We start from the raw sequence: 17,593 nt of genomic DNA, 5'->3' as shown, positions 1-17,593 counted from the left end.
GATCCGAGGATGTTCGGAGTAAAAAGATAGGTAGATTTGATATGGAAATGCGGGAATGATGTACGGAGTATCCGTTCTCCCTTCCGCCTGGCCCCCGATTCCCCTCCTCTTCCTGCATCTGCCACTAACCGCATTGAACTGGTGCAACACTAGCTTCATTTCTCTTGGTTTCGGTTGAGTGTCCAATCACTGAAAAGAAACATTCACCAAAACTTTCGTCTGGAAAACCAAATGACCCCGGATCAAATATGGCTTTAGGGACGTGCATGGCCCTGTGGACCTCTTTAACTTCCAATCTCACCATGTCTGGGGCAACCTCAGGTAGCTTTTGGGGTGCGGCTGCAGGAGGTTTAGTAAGTTGCATTACCCTGTACCTCCAATCACTTGTTCCATGCAGGAAACCCTACAGCAGAGCCAGTCATCTCCAAAATATCTCCCCGGGGAAACACAGCATCTCTGAGCAATGCAATTGAACTAGTCCTTTCCCTCAGACTAGTTTGTAGAGAAGCTTGCGCTAACTAGGATACGATCGATAGTTCCTACTCTGGGTCACCTACAGCGTCATTTACGCCTTTTGTTGGTCACCCTTGCGTCACTTCCCCGGTCCAAAGCTATGGGCAATGTCTCGCATTCCGTACAATCTCTCCGTCATCCGTGGCTATAATCACCTGGACATTCTGGACCTGCACAAGAAGTACGGTCCCGTCCTGCGGATTACTCCCGATGAGCTGGCCTTCAGCACAGCACAGGCCTACCGAGACATCTACGGCGCCAGACCTGGCGGTTGCTTTCCCAAAAATAGGAACCACTATATCGCCCCGGTGAATGGGGTTGATCATATACTCTGTGCGATTGATAATCAAACTCATGCAAGGCAAAGACGGCTGCTAGCCCATGCCTTCTCCGAGAAGGCTTTAAGAGAGCAAGAAGGTCTTATCACAGGCTATGTTGATACATTGATTACCAAACTACGGTCTGAAATCCGCCATGGGACTTCTATAGTTGATATCAAAAGTTGGATGAATTTTACCACTTTTGATATCACCAGTGACCTGATGTTCGGCGAGTCCTTTGACTGTCTGAAGGACAGCCAGCTTCACCCATGGATCAAGTTGATCTTCAACTCCATGAAGGCTCTTGCCTATCTTGGAGCTGCAAATGAGTTCCCCTTGCTTAAGAGTGTTCTGGACCTCTTTATTCCGCGAGAAATGAAGCGCGTTGGTCAGGAACACTTTGATCTGGCTTCGCAGAAAGTCGACCGACGCTTGGAGTCGAATATGTCCCGTCCAGACTTTATGTCTGCTATTATCCAGCATGGGCTTAGTGAAGAGAAGGGGCAGTATCGCGAGAGCGAGCGTATTATGTCTCGGGCTGAGATTCATTCTAATGGATTTATGTGAGCGGTTTTCGTTATTTTCAAATGCTCTCCCCTTTAGTTTGCTTCTTATGTTTTACTTTTCCGAGGAACTGCTATATCTCGTGTTAATGCTAATAAATAATAGTTTAATCGTGGCAGGTAGCGAGACATCCGCAACCCTACTATCTGGCTGTCTATTCTACCTGTGTTCAACCCCACACGTTATGAACAAACTCGTCACCGAGATCCGCTCAACTTTCAAACAGGACAGTGACATGACCTTTCGCACCGTGGAAGATCTAAAGTACCTGAATGCTGTCATCGAGGAGTCGCTGCGCATGTACCCGCCCTTTGTGACGAGTCTCTCGCGCATTGTACCGCAAGGCGGAGCCCTCGTGAACGGGCATTTTGTTCCTGGGGATGTACGTTATGCCTTTTACTTCAAAATTTCACATTTGTAACCTACATACTAATCGTGACCAGACAACTGTGGCATGTCACCATTACGCCTCCTACCATTCGGAATCCAACTTTGCCTTCCCGGATAAGTTCCTGCCAGAGCGCTGGCTGGGATCTGACCCAGTCTTTGACAACGATAAGAAAGATGTCCTGCAGCCATTTAGTCTTGGTCCACGCGTCTGCATCGGAAAACAGTGCGTTCCTTGCCATTTCCCCCTTTATCCACATTGCACTTTCATTAATGCTAACACATTCTCCCCTCTTAGTCTGGCAAACTGCGAAATCTGCCTCATCCTCTGCAAACTCCTCTTCCACTTCGATCTAACCCTACGCCCAGAGAGCACCAACTGGGTAGACCAGAAAGTATTTTTCCTTTGGGATAAGCCAGCTCTCATGGTCTCGCTGAAAGACCGATTTCCCAATACGGATGTATCGAGTACTTAGTGGCCTATGACTCTGTTCTCACGATTATGGGATGCTAGGGTTTGAGGTTCGTGGATGAGGATGACATGCATCTGGGTTCGGGCCGTAGGCTTTGCGTGGGGTTTATGAGGTTTATGACTTTCTTGACTTTTCCTCCGAGTCGACTTTTTTCTTTTTTTTTTTGCGATGGCTATCTCTTTTTTCTCGTTTATTGGATTGGTTCAGTCTTTTTTTTTGCGTTCTTATGACTTGCGACGGCGGCTGGACTCGGATCTAAAATTTTTTAGTGGAGGTAGCTTGTTTTTTTCTCACTTTTTTTCCATTTGAGACTTTCGTTCTGATTAGATGTGGGCTCCGTCACTTTATAATTGCAGAATGACATGTCGTTTTAGTTTCATTGTGTTGGAAGAATATCAAACTCGAATACTCAAATCTTGCTGGCACCATGTAAACCGAGGCTAGAGATTGATGCGTATATGGACAAATATTAGGCGCAACTTGAGTGGTCTACTACGGTCTTCCCTGGGTGTTCTTAGGTCTGAAACATCCTACCAGTACATCAAAACGCTAAGATCGCGGACCTTCGGGCTAACTCGTACGAAGAATACCCACAAGGCTCAAAACGTACTTTTACAATCATTACTTGCACGCTATCTTTAGTTCCCGCACCTAAATAAGCATATAGGTTGAATAATGAGCTCGCCGGTATCACCCGGGTCTCTAGACTTGACTTCTCACCCCAAACTAACCCGCTCATTCTACCTACTTACTGCTTATGCAGAGTGACAAAAAAACAAAAACATACAACAGTGAGGATTCGCTGGTGGTCACCCACCCAACTACTAACTCACCGGCGTGTGGCTTAAGTACGGCTGAGCGGACGGGAAGCCCTGTTTTCCACACCCTATGGTCGTATGTATTTGTTCTTATTCAAAAAGAATCTATATAGTCAAAAGGATAGTGTGGTGAGTTAAGATTTGGGGTGATAGGTGTGAGTGCGCTTTAGACAGGGTGATAAGCTGAGTGGGAATCACTGGCCGTCACCCGACCGCAGCACTGATCCTCCTAGCTGAGCGGCAATCGGCACTCATTGGATTGTAACGTTCGCTCGTAAATTCTTCTTTTAAGGAATTGTGGACAAATTCAAATATTCCGATATCAATAGTGACACGGGCGGCTATAATTGGGGTTATCTACTCGGCGTCAATACATTAAATGCTCATAATCATCGCACCAGAGATGGACTTACTGCGATAGTAGGTTTCTCTAGTCTGGAGTTCGGCTGATCAACAATTACATATAGCCTCTCACAGGCCTGCAACAGCTCCGCTCGCTGCTGGGTGTTAATTGACTGGTTGTTGAGGAGCTCCACTGCCTCAGAGATAGAGGTAGCGAGTCTAGTTAAGTCCATCGCTCCACGGGGTCAATTAAGTAAAAGGGAGGGGAAATCGCCGGACTTAGTACGCAGTACGGAGTGTGGAGTAGAGGGAGACAAGATACTACAGTGGTGTAACATAAGTATTTGACCTCGAGTACTTCAGCATCCACTTTGACCCGACCGCTTTTTCTGATACCTGTTAAATACCAGCAGGTCTCGCGATAAGATGTGTAAGTTGTTGGGAAGGCCTGTGAAAGACTCGTACCACGAATTCATACCAGCGATGCTCGAAAGATACAATATTGTCGCTGATTGGCGACAATAAACACTCTCTGTCGCTTGCGGGGATGAAGTACAGGATGTTCGGTTCAATGAGCAACCTTTGCTCCTGTTCAAGCGGCTCCAAGAGATGGGTAAGAAACCCACGTTCATGCTACGCAAATCCTTAGCACGTTACAACGACAGTCTTTCTTGTATTCCACAGCATGCGCTAGACGATTTCACATATAGTGGAGGCAGTACACCTATTTCTAACAAGCAGGAGTGCGAAGGTATACAGATAGTCGCAAACATTCAGCATTGGTCAGATGTTAATAATACGATCGTACCCTGTCAATATTCCCTTTACACCTGAACATGATTCATTCAATTTGATTGAAACAACACCAGTATATTCGGAATACACTCAATAGTCTTATATTCCTCGCCAAGTAGAAACTTATTATCAACTATCTCCTATCTTAAGTGCGCCGGATATTTTCACTGTCCGGTGACTGGACACTGTGTATTGGTGGATAGCCTTAGGATAAAGAAAGAGATATTGTTGGTGAATCCGTGACGAATCCAAGTAACCAAGTATATGGAATAGGGATGCGTCTAAAGCACGGATAAACGGAGTGCATTTAGCCTGAATTCAACCATCAGGGAACTCGAGTTGTATCCGTTTACTATTATGCCGAGGTATGTCCGATGAGCTTTGAGCATGATTACCTGAGGCTCGAGACGACCGCAAATAATATAAGTCTAGATGCTTTGGTGTCATATAGCTAGTCAATAATTATACGAGATAGACTGTATTTGAGGAAACGACGAGTGAGAGCGCCTATTGGACATTTCTCGTGAAGCTATGAAGTCGACTACGGATATAAGACATACAGAACATTTGAAAAGCGTAGCAACATTTCTTTCAGCAATAACAAATCCTCGTTAGACCCACTCCGACCAGTAAATCCAAGCGCGGCAAATAAAGATGCTTCGAGCATAGCAGGAAGTTTTATCGCGAATCAAACTTCATGGCAGCCATTGGCTTGCGATAACTCCGGAGTGTGATTGTCGATTATTGGCGTCTAACCACCCTCGTGATGAACCTGTAAGCGCGGAGGGCGATGCCCGAATATGGAAAACATCTCTGGTTCGTCAGGACTCATGGTGTCCGCCTCACATGCTTGCATCAACTCAAAATCCACCATTGTTACAGCATTAGTTTCCGGATCATACAAGACATTATGCATCCCGGAGTCGATAACAATGGTTGAAGCTCGCCTGAGGACCTTGATAGCCTTGTAAATCTCTAAACGTATGCGCTCCTTGATGCTTCCAGAAAGTAGGTGCCATTGTTTATCGAGCCGTTCCCCATCAACCTTTGTCATCACAATGATATAACCCTGGGGACGGATCGAAGAGCAACAGATCTTGCCGATGCTTAGTAGTGAGGGGAAAAAATCGAAACCAGCTGGACGTTGCGCATGGATATTCTCATACGTCCTCGCTTCGTCAGCAAACCTACAGAACAAAAGGATTAGCGATTGAGACACTATGCTACAAGGACACAACAACAGACCGTTCGACTCCAGACGGTGACCAGCATTTCGCGATGGCTGGTTTTCCATCCCATGTGACTTCATAAATCGCCTTGGCGGAGGATTGCTGGATAATTCTCTTGCAATTTACGAACGTCGTTGCAATACCGTCATCAGCCCCGTAAAGGATTGATGACGAGCCAAGCATGTCCGATATCTCCTCCTTGGTACCGATTTGGTTCCGGAAAGCGGATGGACGGATGGACACTTGGAGTGAAGGACCTGTCGGAACGCGAAGCTAGGGTCTGATGTTAGGAGATTGCCGCTTCTATGATTGGAAAACTCACCTGGGCGATGTTGAAGTCAGGGGGTTCAATAAATTTCCAATTTTTGGAAGCCACTACACCTAGCGCCAAGAAGCATTGCCGGAGACTGGGGTTCGATGCATCTCTTGCAATCGGTAACGACATGTCAAAGTGGTAAGGAGCCGTTCTGCGGATGAAGACCGTCCACTCGTATGTCGACAAAAATCCAAACTTAAGCTTACTCGACCGCATGTACTTGACGAGTTGGGCTGAGGAACCGTTAACAGGATCGTAAATAAGGTTCAAGTGGACTTACCAAAGTGATGCTGGACGCCGATTAACCGTTGATAGCCTTCGCGAATGGAATAGTCCTCAAGTTCAACTGTCCAGAAAGACTTAAGTTCTCCGACAGCCGCTGGGCGAGGTGGTCCCGTTGTGTTGAACATTGTGATATCAGGCACTTGACTCGTGTCCGTTGGCCCTGCAGAGGACTGATAATCACCAAACTTCAAGTGGGAGAGGCAAGTATTGGCAAATACTTTCGAAACTGGGTCACAGACATTCTTGCAGAACCTTCCGGTCAAACCAAGTTCGCTTCCAACGACGTAGCTTTCTGACACATCATCCGTGTAAGGCACAGGATGGCTAAGATCTAAAGAATAAGATGCTTCGAGAACATCCTGGTCAAAGCTCTGCCATTCATGGAAAAACCGTAACGAGATAACCTCAGATGAGTTGGAGACATAGCGCGTACCATTAATCTGGGTGAGGGGAGGGACGGGCCGCTGAATTACATCCGCCGCGGTCTCCATGACGGGGGCCCCAGAAAGTAAATCTGACATGGTCAGTGAAACCGCTGATTCGTTGATGCTGATTCGTTGATAGGACGATGATAGGGACGGAAATTGAGGGAAAAGCGGGTGGTGGAGCAAAGGGAAAAGAGATAGGAGAATTATGGTTGGTGGATGGGGAATGTACTAAGCCAATTGTGGAAAGGACTTACCTAAGCGCAATGTATGGCCTAACCGCCTAATGCCATGCCTATTTGTTGGAGTATACGAACCGGCATACCGGAGAAACAGTTTGTCCTGCATTCCCATGTAATTTATATTAAATAAGCGGACGCATAAATTGGCAGAAGTCCCAACTTAGAAATACAGAGAGTTGACTACCATTGATTGGACCCCTATATATTACAATACGGTATAATCCGACAGTTATGAGCCCGGTTCGCACCTAATAGGACCTCACTTTTCGACAATTCGAAGACAGGAAATCACTAAAGAAGTTGTGAGCAATTAAGCAGAACAATTATTATAGTCTAGTAGTAGACTATAATGTTGCTAACTACATAATCGTATTTCTCTAGCGTAGCAGGCGCTAGCTCAGGGTGGCAGATAGTATTACCCTCTTTTTCCTGTTCGTCTTGATATTCACATGTGAAGTCACGTGATATGGCACGTGCGAGACGCTCCTGGAGTGATTTCGGGATATTCTGTTCGGAGAACATATTGTGAGTGGTAAAGAAATTCAAAATAATATCATGACAGAGTGAGAAAAGAGCCTTAGAGGTTGTATTATATATTTTTCTTGGGGCCGGCATAGGCTTGGAATGAGTTGGCCCTTATCACCTTAAGGGTGAGAATTGTCACCCCGTTCTCACCTCTCTCACCCTAGTCTCAAGACTTCTCACCCATATCACCCGTACTCACCCTGGAGTGCCGCTTAGGTGCTAGGGCCAAATTGAGTATTGACTGTGCAGAATATGTGGCTTAAGTACGGCTGAGCGGACGGGAAGCCCTGTTTTCCACACCCTATGGTCGTATGTGCTTAGTTTAAGGTAGATTCTAATGATAATTATTGCTGGCTAACTAACTTGGCGAGCAAGGGTGAGAAGAGTGAGGCATTCTAATTATAACTAGTATATTTTGGTAAGTACCAATAAATCCCGCGGGCGTATGATTAATCGTTAGATCATCGGCTTTAAAAGGCTTGATAGGTAACATGCCTTAAAGGTGTCTCTCACCTTTACCCATACCCAATCACATACGACCACAGGGTGTGGAAAACAGGGCTTCCCGTCCGCTCAGCCGTACTTAAGCCACACGCCGGTGAGTTAGTAGTTGGGTGGGTGACCACCAGCGAATCCTCACTGTTGTATGTTTTTGTTTTTTTCTTCTAGTGGCATGAAGCTTTCTAGAGTGTACAGGCGTTTGCTTTAATGGCTCAAGTTGCCCTAGAGTGAGTCCAGAATCAAATATTCTCCTCTTAAACCCAGCATAGTCAAAACCTGCTTCACGAATCTGCTGTTTGACTCGCATATCCCGAAGAATTCGCTGAACAGTGTCCGTATATAATAGAATTGGGCCATTCTCTTGGCTAACAGCCGTCAGATCTAGCATGCGTTTGGTGTTGAGATCAGCTTGATCAATCTGCAATGCTTCGACTTTGATGTTAAATGTTGAGTAGGTCCCCTAAATAAATATGCAAACTGGTCGAGCTTAATGAAAGAATACCTCACCTACAAGATGTAGGGTGAAGGAAGGCGAAAAAGCAATTCCGAGCTATTAGATGGAACAGAGGAGCCGGGGAGTATATACAACCACGCACGGTACGAATAGTGATTGGTAGCGCTAAACTGAAATATTCAAACCTGAATCCAATATCCGATACGCATAAATAGGATATGTATGGAAAATTTACAAACCTCAAAGCCCGAAATTTCTTGCATAATCTAACTAACACTACCTAAAATCCCATTTTTCCCATGAGCAAGTACCGAAGTAACATCCGCGGACCCTAGGGCGCATACTCCACCTTGGTGTAAACAATCCACTTATAAAGCTCGTCGGTGTAGGGCTGGAGACCAATATAATCTACCCAGTTGAACCCGTCCAATAATATAGCCATGCCCAGATACTTTTTTGTCCTCGTTTGACATACAAAACTCAACGTTGTGATCGTCCTCGATATTCCCTTCTAATTTATTAAGACCAGGAGTCTTAAGGTGAAAAAGACCCGCATCTTCGATACCGCCGCCATAGAGAAATCGTTGGGATGTATAGGGTCGGAGATTGTCTGTGGCTATAAGCTAGCATTTGAAATGGGGGTTATCAAGTCGATATAGCTTTTTATACACGAGACGCTATAAAGCTTATTATTAGTATTCATTCCTTAAATGTCTCTTAGGCAGACGTAAAGTTGTTTTCCATTTGGGGCGTCATAGCGACATGTTTTGGCTTCGTAGCATACCGACCGATAAGATTGAGTGGATGGCAGGGAGAGGGGGGTAATATACCTGGAAAGCGCAAGTTAGTGCCTTATCTTGCTCTTCGGGTCAGTTAGAGAGAGCACTGTCAATGCAGATGGTGCACGCAGAGTAATATGGGAGAATTCTTCACGCCAGATATTGTATATTCGTGTCAGTGAGGCCTTGGTCTTATTTAAATAACAACATGGACATGTCATTCACCTTAACCAGGTGATCGAAATTCGTTATCGAAATTAATAAAATGGATTCCGCGCTGATATTTCAACTGACTGCGTCGACAATAGCATCAATTTGCTGCAGAGTAAGTCTTGCTTTCTGGCTCCTGTCGATCAAGGCTATAAGCTTGTGAAGACTGAGCAAGGAACCGCTTATCTCTAGTCAAGCTGTTCTAGGTAATTTCGTCCTCCGAGGATTGATCGCTTCTATTCTAGCGTTTTATAAGTAAACCTAAAGGACGGCAGGTTACTCACTTCACTGAACCAAGTATCAGAGCTCTTGGCCGACGCAACATCCTGCATCAAGGAATCCTATAGGGACGTGCGCCTAGAGCCGGGCGAGCACATGCAGATAGAATGGAAGGCGTGCGAGGTGGCAGCTCAAAAACCGCATTTACCTAATACAGGGGTAAGCGAAGATTTTAAAAGCGTCATCGCGCTAATTGATTTTCCTAGTATATTTGTCTGATTAATACAGATGATCAGGGGGAATTTGTGTGCAGGTTGACTGTTGGAGATGTGGTTTTGGCTTTGCCTGGCGGTGGTGGCTGGATGAATATTGTGAAAAGTGCTGCGATTGAGATATTCGTTGAGGACTGAAAGCAGGTAGATAGTCATCTACACATATTATGGTATAGGAAACACGATTCTGGTCTCGGGCTCTGGAGGCCGGTGCCTGGTAAGCTATAACTTGACCCGATACTTTCACGGGTTTGATATATAGAACTTATACTACTCAAATATGACATTCAGTAGTTCAGTCCCATCTATCCACAGCTATTACCGGACATGGAGCCAGTTTTCCTTCACCCTCTCCGCAAAGCTGAAAAACTTCGCAACACCCACCGCCTTTTCTATGTGCCCTTCGGGGTCTGTAACCAGCTGGGGGAAGGCAATGCCATTACCGTAAAGTCCAAACGCTCTCCCACCTCCGTCTCGAAAGTGAAACCCAGAGGAATACATGTCAAATTCAACCTCCATTTCTTTTCTCTGGCCGTTTACGTATATTTTCGGCAGTGATGACCGTTCATAGCCAATTGCGTAGACGATGTGGGTACATTTGGGGAGATATTCTCGATAGACCGAGTCTTCATCCTTGCTCAAATCAATCTCTTCGAGTCTGGTATGATCCAGATTCTTCTCCATGACATTCTTTGCCCATTCTGCCGTCTTGCCTTTAAGTCCAGAATTATCAAAGACTATGCCGTCATTGGTGTATTTGGCGTACGTAATAGGCCGCCTGCAGAAGTTGAAGACCTTCAAATCGCGTTTATTAGATTTGGAGATCTCGTACAAGTTCCAGCAGCATAAAATGCCAGAGTGGGAGTTGCCTACGACTCCCACAACCGATTTAGAGTCCTCTGGAAGCAACGATGGCAGCTTCGAGCGACGCATGCATTCATCCACATCTAGTACAATTAGATCGGGGTTGATTGGATGATGTAACGATGCGGACTTTGGATGAGAACCGGTGCAGAGAAACACACGTTTGGCTTTGACCTTCGCACCAGCCATTAAGACTGTCCAGATTCCATCCTGCGAATTCTGTTAGTCAAGACTTTATGGTTGAGTGGAAGAACTCACATCGAGAAACATCTGTTCCACTTTGCTTACTTTCTTTTCAACTTTGGGGAATTGGAGCAGCCTATCCCTTAGCATGCAAATCATATCACCGGCCAAACTGAGCTGACAAGTCGATTCTCTGTCCATAGACTCTAGTTGTGTGATTGCATTGGGCGCGGAGCTAGATTCAATGATTGAACGGCAGTGAGGGGAAGCGTAGATTGCGTCTAGGTAAATACCAATTTTGGTGTTACTGTGTTGATTGCTTAGTTCTGGGCAGCCTTTGCACAGAGCAATCGACATTTTACTCACGATGATATTTCCCGGTATAGCCCATTCAATCTCCCGCCTCCAAAAGTCCTATCCACCCATAATATGTTTCTGACTCCAGCATCCAGCAGTGTTGCAAGCGTGGCTAGTCCGCCGGGCCCAGCACCCACAACGATGGCTTCATAAGTTGCAGTTTCCATGACGTTAACAAGATAACTCTATTTTACCGATTTGAAGCCAGAGACGTAAGAAGTGAGATTGCCACAGCTAGGTCGCCCGGGAGATGAGTGAGAGGGCCCTTGGGCATGATGTCACTCTTGATTCACAAACCCGATATAATAACTCGCCACCGATAGGTATCTCAGGCACAGATCAATCAAATATAGCTCGAACTTTTGAAATTGTGATTTAAGAACCCTTTCCTGTGTTTACAGAAAATATTGGAGTCAAAAACACGATTTTTGTAGTGAGTGGGCTTCAGGCAGGTCAGGCCCATGCAAGGACCTACATATATACATATATATTCTAGAGGATCTGACACCCCCGAAGGCAGGATTTTAGGGACTGGTAGCGTACATTAAGTCTTATAAACTTGCCCAATCTAAATGTTTGCCTTTTTGGCTCGGGTTCCAAATTATTCGAGATCTCAATGTCTTTAAATTCAATTATATTATCCTTTGAGGATATGACTGTCAGAGTAACTAGTTTTAGAATACATCTAATTGGGACCAACCTCATGGTGGTCATGCTGACTGTGTTATAAGGATTTCCCCTTTTCTGGTCCCTCGCCGGTGTTTACCAGGCAACAGTGGATTCATCGATGCTCCAAAACTCACCGGCACCGTTCTCCTTGGTCAACCCATCGATTTTGTTGACGATTGCGCTAACACTGTCCTCAATCTCTACGAAAGCGCCGTCGAAGCCTAACGTTCGACAAGCGTCATTTCCAGACTCCGTCTTGACCGACCTATAGGGAGATATTAGTCAACACGTCAAGACAACTAGAATAAAGACCTCCATACCCAGGGTTAACAGCCAAAGTGGAGATCCCATCGTTCTCAAAGTTAATTTTCCGGACAAAGAAGTTCGCCGCAGCCTTACTAGCGCCGTACGGCGCAATAGTCCACGGAGCATCCTTCATATCTCCAATCGTTGCCATTAGAGTACTTATTAGGACAAAGCGAGCAGATGATGACTTCTGAAGGAGAGGGAGGGTAGCCTGGAATAGACGTATAGGTCCAAGAGTGTTGATGTCTAGATGGGATTGGATCTGGGCAATGCTAGACTCGGCAACGGTAGTGAAAGCGGCTCGGTCGAAGACTCCCGCATTAGCGATGACGATGTCTAATATCGACACGCCTTGGCTTAATAATGATTCCACTGCCGCTTTGGCGTCGATGTCGGAGCTGGCGTCGATTTTGACAATAATTAGCCGACTACCCGCCCCTGTGGGAAGGTTGGAGAGACTTGACTCCGATGAGCTTGGGTTGCGAACAGCGGCGATCACAGTCACATTATCGCGAGCTAGGTACTTGCTAACCAGCGCAAGGCCGATTCCTGGAATTGTTAATTTAAATTGAGCGAGGGGTCAAATATACATTGGGTTACCTTTGTTGGCGCCGGAAATCAAGATCGTAGACATGATGTGCGTATATGTATAGATGGATGACTCTTTAGAAAATTGGTACAAATAATTCTGAAAAACCACCTACCCTTTTAGTACCCCGCTTATGTATTAATAATGCTTCGTACAATCTCCACATTATCCTAGCGTTACCTAGCTATTAGCAATGCTTGGTCATACGTAAGTCAAGGCGATGGTGAAAAGGTTACTGTGCGTGGCTTTTTGTTGTAAAGCCGTGTTGTTTCCGGGGTCCACCGCTTTAACATGGCGTCGCCCAATTTCTGAATAAAGTCTAGGGAGTGACAAAAAGCGATATAACTATGGAAAAGAAGCTAGAGCACTAGATGAAAACTCGAGGCGCCTATCATGAGTGAAAGGGAGATAGATATGATAGATATAAAAGGACTTCTAGATAGTCTTCTCCGACACTTTCATCTTTAATCACGAATTTATCGTATCTATGCCACTAAAGGGAAAACGGTTGCTTTTATATAGCCTTTGGCCTACATGTGAGCCAACGCCTGAATTTCGCAATAAATATAATCCTCGTATGGTAGCTACCTGACTAGATGCATGCCACCGGCTTAATAATACTGTTCTTGGCTGCAACGTTGGTGATTGGCGACTGGGTGTCGAACTGTGGCAGTGCTCCGACATGAATAAAAAAGCGACTAACAAGGCAGATTGTTTATTATGTACGGTTTCGGCGGCTCTGATGGTAAGCTAAATATCGTGCCTCGGCCATGGGAAGAAGCATCGCCTCCAGCGAGCGAACGGAAGGTTCTCTATGTTACTTTCATGTTCTCCGATCTGATTCTGCTCAACAGAGCAAATTGAGGCTCATTGAAACATTGAAAGTCCATTACCCCGGACTCGATGAGCGGTCTTCACGAGTTCACTAACGATCAATACTGTGTGAATATGGGGCTGTTTACTCAACCACTAACAACCGATTGGTCACATTCGAGACCGCATTTCCTTATTTGTGTGTAAGCTTGGGACAACTTGCGATCTGGGGTTGTAAGCACCAAGTATCGCTGTATTCAACAGGCTGACATGAGGGGTATTTCAACATGCCCTCTCGGATCCCACATGATTCTTCATATTTCCCTCCTGAATTGATTCCCTTTGGCCTCATTCATTCTGAACGCATGCTAGTCCTTACGCTTTTAGCATAGTCTGATATATTCTTATTTTGTGAGTCGAGACGTCCCTCTCCTGTCAGGCGTTTTGGTGCCCGCGATTCAGGCGTCAACGCATCAACCCTTCGAGTCCGATTTCTCTTGTGCGCAGCCCAGCATATATTGATTTTTGCCTTCTATCACCGAAAAAGAAAATCTAGCTGGCCCATCCAGCTCGCCCTTTCAACAGGAGTCACTATCCGTCGTGAACGCGACGATAACCCCCAACCAGCTAAGAGATGGGCGCGGGACCAGCGGCCGGGTTCTGGCCACCTAACAAACTTATTCTCAATGTGTGTTTCCTAAACGGGGGCGAATATGAACAGAATACAGTCAAATCCTTGGTCAGAACGCATTATAATTCCATCCCCATGCGCCTCCGCTTCAAGTTCCGGGACACAAGCCCTTCCGACATTCGTATTCAATTCACAGACCAGTCCAAATCCTATATCGGACGTCAAGCTGAGGCCTACCCAGACCAGCCCACCATGTGGCTCAATATGCATCCTAGATTGCACACGCAGGACGCGGCTCAGCAGAAGGTGCAATCCGACGTGCTCCACGAGTTCGGACATGCGTTGGGTCTGATACACGAGCACAAGCACCCGCATTGCAAGGCCAAGTGGAACTATAACCAGCTTATGGACAGGAATCAATGGGAATTAGATACGGTGCGCTACAACTACAACGATGATACGCAGAGCGCCATCAACACCAGGTGGGAGAGGGCATACGATCGAAAGTCGATTATGCACTACGCTATCGCGAGGGGAGACACGCAGAGCGGGCTGATGGATGTCCCTCAGAATATTGTGCTCTCTGAAAGCGACAAGGAGACGTTGGCGCTGATCTACCCATCGGTTGCTGTTGTGAAGCAACACTCCACGGTGTCTAAAGAGCCCACGAAGAAGTATGAGAAGGAGAAAAGGGAGAAGAAGCCCAAAGAGTCCATGAAGAAAGTTAGGAAGGAGAAGGAGAAACGTCCTACGATGTTGGAGCCCCAGCAAGAATGGGATGTCAGCGTGAACAACCCTCCCAGAGTTTACGGGGTTTACCAGGGGCCAAATGGCGCGAGTTCGGTCATGATTCATGGCCCCGGTCATGTCTTCGTCTCTGGCGATGGAAATACGGTCGCCTACGGCGATTGTACGGTCTGGGCCAGCGGAAATACCCACGTTTATGTCAATGGGAGTGGTTCTGCAAGGGTGAGTGGGAACGCTATGGTTGAATTCACAGGCACAGGCAGAGGAGATGTCACTGAGAATGGTTCTATTCGTTGGTACTCCTGATGCTTAGAGTTAGGCATATTTGTTCTATGTAAGCCTTTTGTAGCAAATTCTCAATGCTGTTCCTCTTATTTGTTCGCATCTACTTGCTGATGCTCATCGCATGCTCTAATATCCCTATATATTCTACTTTTATCCAAAGGAGAGGAAATTGTAATCGGTGGAGGATCGGGTCGAGGAGCAACATCTTTCAGAGTAGATGCTCGTTTCCATGTACCTAAGCTTGGCTTATCGTTCATCATTGGGTGGTAAAGCGATTGTCAAGGAAGAAGTTGCGTCAGGAATATAGTGCAAGAGTGCGTAGGTTGGAGGGCAACATTGAATACTCTCCTGGCAAAGAGTTTGCATCGCCGAGTAACCATGGAGGAAGCCTCCTAAGCTTAGTTTTGGACTCGTGCAGCCACAGCTCTTCCACACCGAATCTAGGTGACCATTTCTCCCCGGTTCGAGATGCCCGTTGCCACTGCAGGGGTATTCGGAAAGGCCGGCGTTAGCCGGTGCTGCCCAGAATCAGCAAGGACAAATGGGTGGATGTCGAGGTGCGTGGAAGTTTGGACGGCCCCCGAGACAGATCCCCCGACCCGAGCGAACCGGTCCCGGGAGCCGGCATGCTTAGTAATTTACTTCTGGGGGCCGTACGAGGCGAGGCGATCAGCTGCATTTGGCTGAATTACTCTCTTGAAGCTTGCATAAAGCAAGTACTTGATCCAAGGTATCTTTTCTTTGGCATGCGCATACAAAAGGTACTTCAAAACTAGTTTTGTCCAAACATTATATGTCGACGTCGTTGTTTTTATACCAAATCGGAATTATATTAAACCAATCTAGCCTACATAGTGTAGCAAAATAAAGAGTCAAAATAAAAGTCTAGAAGAGTACGAACGTCTTGTAACTTTGAGGTAGCAAGATATGTGTACATAGTCAAACCGCTTTGCAGTACGCAGTACGGAGTATATTAGCCCTAACTCGTGCGCCTCGGAATTTTGACCACACTATTCTCAATGAAAGTTCGAGCCTTGTAAGATGACCTTGGTTTGACACGTCGTTGCGTATGTATGTTGTAACTCGCACCCTATACAACATAGAGAATATTTATCTTGCATTTGGTGGCATACTCCAGTAAAAGCCAGGGACCGTGCTCGGTGGAGTACCCCAATGCATACCCAGAAATGAGACAAAGAGGCGCATGTGGATATCTTTCAGGAGTGGGTACAATCTACAGGGTTGTTCCCAGTCTGGGGCGTGAAAGAGACAAAGAAACACTCAAAAGCTAAAGTGGTGAAAAAAAAGGTATATTCACTGGCTGAAGATACAAGTGTAAAATAGACGCTAGATCGTAGTCTGTCGTGGAGAAAGGTATCAAATCATTAAATGATAATAGATGGACACACATATGAGGGATACATGAGTACATCCATAAGAAGCAACGTCAAAAACCCCTGAAATTAATAAATCGACAAGCACGAAGCTCATCCCACAACCAAAAAGCCGCACAAGAAAAAGGTATTAGATCGCTCAGGCTTACGCGAAAGCGCAGGCAAGAGCCATGAAGGCGCCACCAACGGTCCAGATGCTGCCTGCCAGCTGGCCGGCGGCGTTGAAGGGAGTCGAGGAAGAGGCTGGGGCACCGGTTTCGGCAGCGGCGCTGGTGGATGCGGCCGCCAGAGGGGTGGAGGAAGTAGCGGATGCAATGAGAGAAGAGGACTTCTTGGGGGTCGAGACGAGGGTCGACGTGGAGGTGATGGCCGGGGTAGTGGTGCTGGTGGTGGTGGTCACCTGGGTCGTGGTAGTGCTGGTGGGGGCCTTAGTGGTAGTGGTGGATGTCGCGGTGTGTTTGGTGGAAATAGTCACGGGCATCCAGTTCAGATCATCTGGGCCCAGTGTGCCCGACGGGGTGACGGTGCCAGCGGAAGCGTGGCAGGAAGCATAAGTGGTGCCGGCAACGTTGCAGGAAACAGTTCCAACGCTGTTTGATATCAGAATGCGGTTCGCGCGAGGAAAGTCAGGGTTGGTACTTACGTTCCCTGAAGGTTGATGTTCTTCAGCTGCACAGAGGTCGGGGCAGCGATTGCGGTCATGCCGTCGCCGACGATACCGCAGGCATCAGCGGTCTTAGGGCAGGTGATCTTGTAGGTAGTCGCATCACCATTCTGTGGATGGTTAGTCAAAAGTGCATGGACAAAAGTGCATGTACGAAAGAGCGCTTTGACGAAAGAGCGCTTTGACGAAAGAGCGCTTTGACGAAAGAGCGCTTTGACGAAAGAGCGCTTTGACGAAAGAGCGCTTTGACGAAAGAGCGCGCAGATCGCGCAACTTGATCAGGTACGTACGGTTTCCATAATGCTAGCCTGGAGATCCTGACCCGCAAACCCGGGCAGGAGGAGGGTTGCGCTGTTAGCGGCGACGGCGGTAGCGCCGGCCAACAGAGCGATAGTGTAGAAACGCATGTTTGAAATATATTG

General features: G+C 46.6%; 6 protein-coding genes across 6 annotated transcripts; 2 read left to right on the top strand and 4 right to left on the bottom strand.

Moving 5' to 3' along the window:
- Positions 1-302: 302 nt before the first annotated feature.
- N7447_009249 (cytochrome P450) lies at positions 303-2,260 on the top strand (the record flags this gene model as incomplete). The annotated part of the gene is made up of 5 exons (XM_057233511.1): positions 303-353; positions 537-1,396; positions 1,503-1,779; positions 1,841-2,010; positions 2,083-2,260. 5 exons carry the CDS (start codon positions 303-305, stop codon positions 2,258-2,260), a joined length of 1,536 nt encoding a protein of 511 aa, XP_057083053.1.
- A 2,703-nt stretch (positions 2,261-4,963) lies between these two features.
- On the bottom strand, positions 4,964-6,533 carry N7447_009248 (uncharacterized protein; the record flags this gene model as incomplete). Its single annotated transcript, XM_057233510.1, has 4 exons — positions 4,964-5,399; positions 5,458-5,714; positions 5,764-5,990; positions 6,038-6,533. 4 exons carry the CDS (start codon positions 6,531-6,533, stop codon positions 4,964-4,966), a joined length of 1,416 nt encoding a protein of 471 aa, XP_057083052.1.
- A 3,454-nt stretch (positions 6,534-9,987) lies between these two features.
- On the bottom strand, positions 9,988-11,240 carry N7447_009247 (uncharacterized protein; the record flags this gene model as incomplete). Its single annotated transcript, XM_057233509.1, has 3 exons — positions 9,988-10,743; positions 10,792-11,023; positions 11,083-11,240. 3 exons carry the CDS (start codon positions 11,238-11,240, stop codon positions 9,988-9,990), a joined length of 1,146 nt encoding a protein of 381 aa, XP_057083051.1.
- A 595-nt stretch (positions 11,241-11,835) lies between these two features.
- Positions 11,836-12,682, bottom strand: N7447_009246 (Short-chain dehydrogenase/reductase SDR; the record flags this gene model as incomplete). Its single annotated transcript, XM_057233508.1, has 3 exons — positions 11,836-12,007; positions 12,063-12,597; positions 12,649-12,682. The coding sequence occupies 3 exons, from the start codon at positions 12,680-12,682 to the stop codon at positions 11,836-11,838; spliced, it is 741 nt and encodes a 246-aa protein (XP_057083050.1).
- Positions 12,683-14,216: 1,534 nt separating this feature from the next.
- N7447_009245 (uncharacterized protein) lies at positions 14,217-15,134 on the top strand (the record flags this gene model as incomplete). The annotated part of the gene is made up of 1 exon (XM_057233507.1): positions 14,217-15,134. The coding sequence occupies one exon, from the start codon at positions 14,217-14,219 to the stop codon at positions 15,132-15,134; it is 918 nt and encodes a 305-aa protein (XP_057083049.1).
- Positions 15,135-16,652: 1,518 nt separating this feature from the next.
- N7447_009244 (putative GPI anchored glycoprotein) lies at positions 16,653-17,578 on the bottom strand (the record flags this gene model as incomplete). Its single annotated transcript, XM_057233506.1, has 3 exons — positions 16,653-17,097; positions 17,151-17,281; positions 17,462-17,578. The coding sequence occupies 3 exons, from the start codon at positions 17,576-17,578 to the stop codon at positions 16,653-16,655; spliced, it is 693 nt and encodes a 230-aa protein (XP_057083048.1).
- Positions 17,579-17,593: the final 15 nt, after the last annotated feature.

This window comes from Penicillium robsamsonii (genome assembly GCF_028829455.1).
Source record: "Penicillium robsamsonii strain IBT 29466 chromosome Unknown utg000005l_segment0_segment0, whole genome shotgun sequence".
Lineage (NCBI taxonomy): Eukaryota > Fungi > Ascomycota > Eurotiomycetes > Eurotiales > Aspergillaceae > Penicillium > Penicillium robsamsonii.
Note: the sequence above shows the minus strand (reverse complement) of the source record. Positions and strands in the feature narration are given on the sequence as shown.